Source organism: Saccostrea cucullata, unplaced genomic scaffold (assembly GCF_032062105.1).
Source record: "Saccostrea cucullata isolate Sc308-1 unplaced genomic scaffold, CSIRO_AGI_Scuc_v1 ctg396, whole genome shotgun sequence".
Taxonomy (NCBI): Eukaryota; Metazoa; Mollusca; class Bivalvia; order Ostreida; family Ostreidae; genus Saccostrea; species Saccostrea cuccullata.
The window spans coordinates 428762-438070 of NW_026933195.1; the positions used below are offsets into that span (position 1 = coordinate 428762).

The 9309-nt window shown below is 34.5% G+C and overlaps 1 protein-coding gene across 2 annotated transcripts; it reads left to right on the forward strand.

The window, feature by feature from the left end:
• Window positions 1-3866: 3866 nt before the first annotated feature.
• On the forward strand, window positions 3867-7945 carry LOC134237608 (uncharacterized). Of its 2 annotated transcripts, XM_062719737.1 has the most exons (10): window positions 3867-3970; window positions 4070-4210; window positions 4345-4434; window positions 4592-4747; window positions 4835-4921; window positions 5058-5126; window positions 5283-5354; window positions 6733-6840; window positions 7122-7181; window positions 7758-7945. In XM_062719737.1, exons 1-10 carry the CDS (start codon window positions 3968-3970, stop codon window positions 7854-7856), a joined length of 885 nt encoding a protein of 294 aa, XP_062575721.1. In that variant the 5' UTR covers window positions 3867-3967; the 3' UTR covers window positions 7857-7945. The 2 variants fall into 2 exon arrangements, with proteins under 2 accessions (XP_062575721.1, XP_062575722.1); XM_062719738.1 differs by lacking the exon at window positions 4835-4921.
• The last annotated feature ends 1364 nt before the right edge of the window (window positions 7946-9309 follow it).

Sequence of the window (9309 nt, forward strand, 5' to 3'; positions counted from 1 at the left end):
TAATGTAGAGTTGCCGAACAAAGGTCATTTTGCGTGCACGTGCCTGCAAGAGCGAGCACGTGCAACACGTGAAATGACTAATATAATGTATATTGCCGTAACTTTTCTATTTTTTGATGAAATGTTTTGAAACTCATAATGTAAGGATATATTAGTAGCATAGACAATATGACATGGTCAAAATAGCAAGATCTCACGCGCATGCACGTGCACTTCACTCTATTGGCTGAAACTAAAGTCTCAATATCTTTCTTGTTTTTTTTATAAAATCCTTTGAAATTTTGAACTTAGTATTTTTTTTAATCATGATATATAAAAATTTCATTTTGAAAGAACGTTCATGCATGTGTGCTGGATCAAGAGCGCGCACGCGCAACATGTGAAATTACCAATATAAGGATGAACCTCATAACTTTTCTATTTCTTTTAAAATTTTTTGAAACTCGCAATGCATGATATATTAGTAGTATAGACAAGATGGCATGGTCAAAATAGCTACAGATAACACGCGCATGCAGGTGCGCTTTGCTTGATTGGCACAAATAAAAACAATATCTCTTGTTTCTTGTCATAATCTTTTGAAATTTTAAACGTAATCCTACATTATGAAGATCTACAGCATGATACATAAAAATATTCATGAAAGCATTCGCATGCGCGCGTGCTGCAACCTGATTGGCTGAAACTTTAAATGGCTGTATCTCCTTTGTTTAAAGACGAAATGCTTTGAAATTTAAAACATAGCCATGCATTAGGATATCCTAAAATATGATATAGAAAAAAATTCATGAAATCACGAGCATGCACGTGTGCTGTAATCTGATTGGCTGAAACTTTATATGGCTATATCTCCTTTGTTTTTTGACAAAATGTTTGGAATTTTAAAATATAGTCATTCATTTAGATATCCTTCAATACGATAAAGATAAAAAATTATGAAATCACGCGCATGCATGTGTGCTGCAATCTGATTGGCTGAAACTTTATATATATCCCTTGTTTTTCAACCAAACAGGATGGGATCATTCAGAACATAGATAAATATAAGGGACTCCTACAAGAAGGTGTAGTCATTATGCACGTGAAATGAGTAAAATTAAATTACTACTTAAATTAATACTTTTTGATTAAATGCTTTGATAATAAGCATATAAAAATTTTAGATAGTGTAGACAAGATGATATGGTCGTTACGCACATGAACACGTGTGCAATGCCTATTTTTAAATATATTTTGTATTTTTCTGGGAAGACCTTTTTTTAGTCTAAATTCCATAAAGTATTTCTTATTTGATAGAGATTACAGGGAATATGGCACCAAAAGGGAGTTGGGGAGCGTTTGGGGAAGGATAATTTTAACGGTCCCCGTTACAATTAGCACTAGTTATTATGTGTGTCCCCCGCTTGAAAAGTGGGGGATATTAATTTGGGTTTGTCATTTCGTTTTCCGTCCGTCCGTCCGTCCGTCTGTCCGTCTTTCTGTCTGTCTGGAACGCTTTCGTTTCCACACGATATCTCGAGAACCCTTTGAGCTTTTGCAATGAAATTTAGCATAGCAACTCCCTATGGACTAAAGAATACCCCTATTGATTTTGAGGTCAAAAGGTCAAAGGTCAAGGTCATAAATAAGCAAATTCTGTCTGTTAAAACACCTTCGTTTCCACACGATATTCTAGAACCATATATTGCAATGAAATTTTATATAACAACTCCCTGTGGCCTATTGAAGACCCCTATTGATTTTGAGGTCAAAAGGTCAAAGTTCAAGGTCGTAAATTTATACATTCTGTCTGTGTGTAATACTATTATTTCCGGGCGATATTTCAAGAATATTTTGAGCTTATGCAATGTAATTTTATATCAAAAGTCCCTAGGACGTCTCTCGCCCCTTTCAAAGTGTCCCGCCCCATTTGTTTTTATTAGTATTTATAGTATTACATGTCGCTATATTTAGCGCAGTGGCATGAGGAGAGTTTTTGCGTATAAAACAGGTTCTCGGCGGACTTTATGTTCTTATTACATCTATTAGAACTGTTTAATAAAGGCTAAATAAATCAAACACCATGGATTGTGTAAAAGAGAATAGAACATGAAAACATGAATATATACATGTATGTGACTTCAGTTCTGCATATACCTCGCGCTATGTAAAGCGATTCCGTGGTCTAGTGGTTATGCCTCTCGCTTCATGTGTAAGAGACTATAGAAGAAAACCTTTCGTTTTTTTTTTGTTTATTTTAATACTTTTTTTTTTACTAAATGATAGTATTCAGCATGTGAAATGAAAAATTTATGAGGCTATAAAATCATCATTACAGTGTGATAAAAATTACATATAAAAAAATTTTTATACACATAATGAAGTATAAGCAATCAAATCTTTATATGCATATTGACATACATGTATTTTTTTGCTTCAGTATACATGTATACATTTAATAATTCTACAAATTCAGTCAGGGGGAGCCGACTTTTTCCCTAAGCGGGGGACACGAATTCTCTGAATTAGCTTGTTATTATTATTTTTCTTCTTCCTGGGAAAATTTTGTCCACGAGTGATCTTGTAAACTACACAGCCGACTTAGGTGAAACCTTTTTAGGGTTAGTAGGCATGTTATGTAGAGTTGCCAAACAAAGGTCATTTTGCGCGCAAGTGCTTGCAAGAGCGCGCACGTGCAAAGGTGAAATTACCAATATAATGGATATTGCCGTAACTTTTCTATTTTTTGATGAAATTTTTTGAAACTCATAATGTAAGGATACATTAGTAGTATAAACAAGATAGCATGGTCAAAATAGCAAGATCTCACGCGCATGCACGTGCACTTCGCTCTGATTGGCTGAAATTAAAGTCTCAATAACTTTCTTGTTTCTTGTCATAATCCTTTGAAATTTTGAACATAGTCCTACATTATGAAGATCTACCGCATGATATAATAAGAATTTTCATGAAAGCATGCGCATGTGCGCGTCCTGCAAGCTGATTGGCTGAAACTGTAAATGGCAATATCTCCTTTGTTTTTTGACGAAATTCTTTGAAATTTAAAATATAGTCATGCATAAGGATATCCTACAAAATGATATAGAAAAAAAATCATGAAATCACGCGCATGCACGTGTGCTGCAATCTGATTGGCTGAAACTTTAAATGGCTATTTCTTCTTTGTTTTTTGAAAAATTCTTTGAAATTTAAAATATAGTCATGCATTAGGATATCCTACGAAATGATATAGAAAAAAAATCATGAAATCACGCGCATGCACGTGTGCTGCAATCTGATTGGCTGAAACTTTAAATTGCTATATCTCCTTTTTTTTTTTTGACGAAATTTTTTGAAATTTAAAATATAGCCATGCATTAGAATATCCTACAAAATGATATAAAAAAATCATTAAATTACGTGCATGCACATGTGCTGCAATCTGATTTGTGAAACTTTAAATGGCTATAACTCCCTTGTTTTTCAACCAAACAGGATGGGATTTAGAACATAGATAGATGTAAGGGACTCCTACAAGAAGGTATGATCATCATGCACGTGCATTTGAAACGAGTATATTTAAAAATACTCTTGAATGAGTGATTTTTATTACTTTTGGACTGAATGCTTTAATATATAGTATATTAAAATATATAAATAGTGTAGACAAGATGATATGGTCATAACGCACATGCATTCACATGCGCTTGGGTGCAATGCTAAAAATTGAATATAATTGGTATCCTTCTGGGAAAGCGTTGTAAAAGTCAAAAATGCACAGAGTTTGTTCTTATTTAATGAAGCTTACAGGGAACATGGCACCGAAAGGGAGTTGGGGAGCGTTTGGGGAACATCTGTAACGGTTCCCGTTACAATTAGCACTAGTTATACGTTACAATCATGGTGGCGTCTTTGTATTGTGACGTCACAATAACTTATACCTTCACAACGGAGGCAAAACACTGAAGTCGTGAGCAGTGAAACCATTATGGTAATCTAGAAATTTGGTTATTTCATTTGCACTCGATTTAAATCCTTTCTACAATTAACATGTTAATTATTGGATTGCTTATTTTTTTATGATTCACAGGAACATAAGTACAAGAAGAGTAAGGAATATTTTGGAAGTTTGGGAGATTCAGAAAGTGATTGGGTAGACAATACCAGGTCAGAATTCAAAGACGGTACAGAATACCTAGAATGGTTGGAGCGACAACTTCCATATATAGAGGTATAGGAAAATGCATATTTCATTGTGCCTATATAAAACGAACCTTAAACGTTACATTTTTTAAAAATGACTGAGTGATTTTGATGCGTTTATTTTTTTTAAATCATGATTATATTAAAATTTCATTTTTAAAGGAATTTGAAGCTAGTGATGCGGATCATTACTACTTTTTTCGGAGCTGGAGCAAACAAAGATCATACTTCCCTGAGATGGAACCTTTAATTGTAAGTTATTTTCTTGTCATTTTAAAATTTATTCGATGCCTACATGTATTTCTCAATACAAGCCAGATATCCAGTGAATAAACCTACACTAACACCGTAGAGAAATATATCAGATTTTTGTGCACAAATAAAAACAAATCTCTCGTTTATTTTAAAGGAAATTGAAGAGGAAGAGAGTATAAGTTTGACACATGACTATGCTGATGGAGCAGTGAAGGAAACTGAAAAGGTGTGGGAAAATGGAACAAAGCCAGAATTCAAAGACGGGAGGCAACTCGTGGAATGGCTCGAAAGAAAGTTGTCATATCTGGAGGTACTTAAAATTACAAAAACACATCTATAAGGTGACATCATAATTAAATAAATCATGGCCACATTTTTACTTATATTTTATTTTTAGCCATTTGCTCCAGAAGACGCTGTGCATTACTATTTCAACAGACAGTGGAGTCGGCAAAAATCTGAACTTAAACTCGAAGTGTTAGTTGTAAATGTACATACATACATGTATCTTTATATATATTTTTGTTTTAGCTATTCTTGAGTATTGGAGTAAATTCGGTTGGAGATTTACTTCAAGAAGTTTAATGTCCATGTAAACAATTTTGTCGTTTTTATTGAAGGAAGACGACCATGAGAACGAGAATGAAAATATAGACCACTTCAATCATGGAGATGACAAAAGCTTGAAGGTGAGTTCGCATTTTTATTTGAAATTCATTTTACTATACTTTATGAATTAATTTACAATGTACATGTGTATATAAAATCAGTATTCAGTTCATTGTTTGCAGTTTTAAGCATTTCTGTTTTTTTAATCAAAAAAAAAAAAATTCTCTCATTTTTAGAACAAAGATGACAGAAATCCTTATATCAAAATGATGGCTAGTCCTTTGGTTCTGGAAGGATTTAATTTTAAGGTATAAATAATGAACTGATTGTCTTAAACTTCAACGTGTGTCTTACCAGTAATTTAAAGGTCATTCTTAAAACAAGAGGCCCAGGGGCCACATCGCTCACCTGAGCAATTCAGGCTTGACTTTACTGGGGGGGGGGGGGGGGGGGGCTGTGTGAATTACTTTCACCCCCCAGGGGGTCATGATTTGAACAAACTTGAATCTACACTACCTGAGGATGATCCCACATGAGTTCAATCTTTCCTGGCCCAGTGGTACTTGAGAAGAAGATTTTTAAAGATTTTTCCTATATATTCCTATGTAAAACTTTGATCGGCCATTTTGGCCCCACCCTGCCTCCGGGGGTCATGATTTGAACAAATTTGAATCTACACTACCTAAGGATGATCCCACATGAGTTTCATCTTTCCTGGCCCAGTGGTACTTGAGAAGAAGATTTTTAAAGATTTTTCCTATATATTCCTATGTAAAAATTTGATCGGCCATTTTGGCCCCACCCTGCCTCCGGGGGTCATAATTTGAACAAATTTGAATCTACACCACCTGAGGATGATCCCACATGAGTTTCATCTTTCCTGGCCCAGTGGTACTTGAGAAGAAGATTTTTCCTATATATTCCTATGTAAAACTTTGATCGGCCATTTTGGCCCCACCCTTCCCCCAGGGGTCATGATTTGAACAAACTTGAATCTACACAACCTGAGGATGATCCCACATGAGTTTCATCTTTCCTGGCCCAGTGGTACTTGAGAAGAAGATTTTTAAAGATTTTTCCTATATATTCCTATGTAAAAAATTTGATCGGCCATTTTGGCCCCACCCTTCCCCCCCAGGGGGTCATGATTTGAACAAATTTGAATCTACACTACCTGAGGATAATTCCACATGAGTTTCATCTTTCCTGGCACAGTGGTACTTGAGAAGAAGATTTTTAAAGTTTTTTCCCATATATTCCTATGTAAAACTTTGATCGGCCATTTTGGCCCCACCCTACCCCCGGGGTCCATGATTTGAACAAAATTGAATCTACACCACCTGAGGATGATCCCACATGAGTTTCATCTTTCCTAGCCCAGTGGTACTTGAGAAGATTTTTTGAAAATGCCATTAATTTTTCTCTAATTCATAATTATCTCCCCTTGGAAAAGGGCCTGGCCCTTCATTTGAACAAACTTGAATCCCCTTTACCCAAGGATACTTTGTACCAAGTTTGGTTGAAATTGGCCCAGTGGTTCTTGAGAAGAAGATGAAAATGTGAAAAGTTTACGACGACAACAACGACAACAACGACAACGCCGACAGACAACGGACAAATTTTGATCAGAAAAGCTCACTTGAGCCTTCGGCTCAGGTGAGCTAAAAATTATTTCTTTTCCTCTAGAAATCTGAGCCACATGGAGATGACACTGCAAAGAATGCTACCAAGGAGAAGGATACACCTAAGATGCAGTTTACGAATGGATGCGATTCTCTGATTGGTGAACTAATGGTAATATATTACATTTATATTCAGAGTGGATAGATATTTCAGTGGTCACTGGTGCACAGTGAAGCATATCCGCCCCTCAGCCAGAAAGAATCCTTTTTAATACTAATTTATATAGATATATTTAACTTTTTAAAAAAAACCATAAGCTTAAAATTGAAATCTTTTCATGTAGGAATTTTCATTTCAAGGTTTTACCAATCAATCCTTTTCAAAATTATGGCATAAAAGAAATTTTGGTAATATTTTTTCACCCGTTAATAATTTTTTCGTACCATTTTTAGTTGAGCGGTGTCAAGATAGCAAAAATCCAATCCAAGCTTCACCCACTTCTACAGAAGAAAGTAAGTTGTATTGTTCAATATATTATATCAAATGACATCATAAATAAACGTATGTCGTTACTGAAAGAAACAGTCTTTTTGTTAAGACTGAAATATTTGTTGTTACCTATTGTTAAGATTATATTTACATTTGCAAATGTTTTCCTTTATATAACACTACTGAAAGCAAGCGTTTTTATAACTGTGTAAATACAGGTATGGGGTCAAGAGGTCATAGATGTGCGTTTGGATAAACGTTCGACGTAATTTCTCTGTGACGTCATAAAGGATCGACGCGCGTTTAGTGGATTACATACATGCCGTTGGGTTTGAAAAATTAACGTATTTCACACGTTAAAAGTAACAATCAGGCAAATATAAAGTATGAATAAGTCACAAATGTAAATATAAGTAATAAGGTATCATTTTTTGAGTTTTATTGAGATGTAAATTCGGGTTGGCACTGGGATCAAATCTTCCATAAAGACCTTCGGGCTTTATGGGATTTGATCACGTGACCAACCCGTTTTACATCTCAATAAAACTCAAAAAATGATACCTTATTTCTTAAATAACAACGTGCTTTTATTATTTCAGAATAAGGAGAAGAGAGATCATTTCACAGAAGAGAAGAAGAAAGCGAAGACAGAGACTAAGAAGACGATGTTTTCATTTTTTCGTCATGTGTTTGGTTGATGCCTGAGACATCTGTAAAACAAACTATAGACAGAGAATTGTTGAATTATATATAACATTTTTGAATTTTTGTAATACATATCACCTGATTGAACATAAAAAATATATTTCTGTAGAATGATGCATTTGTTATTATAATTGATTACATTTTAAATTTTTATGGTTAAACAAGATGTGTTTGTGAAACACTGATGCCCCCGTATGGCAACATGGCGAAGGTTATTTTTTTTTCAAATGTAAATCAAATATGTTGATATCCAAAGTAAGGCCTTCTCACAAGAAATACAAATGTGAAATATAAAACCCTAGCACGAACTGTTCAAAAGGTATGGCCGAAGTTAGCGTTTTTAAGGTAGGTCAAACTCTTGGGTCAAGTTCAAAGTTGTCGGTATCCAATTAAAGGTCTTGTCACAAGGATTACGTATGGGAAGTATGAAGGCCCTAGCCCTATACCGTTCAAAAGTTATTCCAAGGTTAAAGTTTTAAAAATGTAGGTCAAAATCCAAGGTCAAAGGGTCAAAGTTGTTGGTATCCAATGGAGGGTTTGTTACAAAGAATACATATGTATAAGTATAAAAGTCCTAGCACTAATCGTTCAAAAGATATGGCCAAAGTAATAGTTTGGAATTTTGGTGTATCTCTTGAAGATTGGGGTGGGGGGGGTATGGTTTCTTTAAATTTAACCTTGCCCAATACTTTTGACTGGGTGGGGCTATGGCTTTCATATTCCTCAGGTGTATTCCTTTTGGCAAAATCTTTCTATGAGTACCATCAAATTTGACCTCTTGAATGAACTTGACCTTGGTGTTTGACCCGCTTTTACAAAACAAAAACAAACAAATAAAAAAATTGATATAACTTTGGATATATTTTTTGAAAAGTTAGTACCAGGACTTTCATATTTCACATGTGTATTCATTGTGAAAATATCTTCCTCTTGATGCCAACAATTCTGACCTTGTATCCTGTATGACTTATACATTATAGAAACTTCAGCATTCGCCATAAGCTGCCATACGAGAGCATCAGTGCTTTAAAAACACATCGTGTTATGAGACACAAAAACTTACCAATTTTAATTAAATACAGTTACTTGAATTCCTAGTCGAACATTCAGGACTACATTTCTACACCAGATACATGTATCATGTCTCCAGTTCTTGTAGGTTTTGTTAAGTTTTAAAACTAAAAGTAAAGCAGAAGATATTTAATTAATATCGAAACATAGGAATGATAGACTAAGAATTCGTGTATTTTTGCTAAGTAATTTTGTTTCTAATAAAATTTCTCAGAAGCTGGTGTATCGGGAGTTACACCATCCATTAGTCAGGTGCCTGTGACATACAGATGTGTTCCAAGAGTGAAGATACACAGTAGTTTTATTTTTTTTTTCGCTATAAAATGTGAAGTTATCTTTTTTTTTAATGTTGACTATATTGCGAGTGTGTTTAGT

Bases quoted from the DNA above. Each gene is read 5' to 3' on its own strand.
- LOC134237608 (XM_062719737.1), top strand. The intron at 4,435-4,591 runs GTAAGTTATTTT...TTTATTTTAAAG, and splicing joins CTGAGATGGAACCTTTAATT to GAAATTGAAGAGGAAGAGAG. The intron at 6,841-7,121 runs GTAATATATTAC...TACCATTTTTAG, and splicing joins CTCTGATTGGTGAACTAATG to TTGAGCGGTGTCAAGATAGC.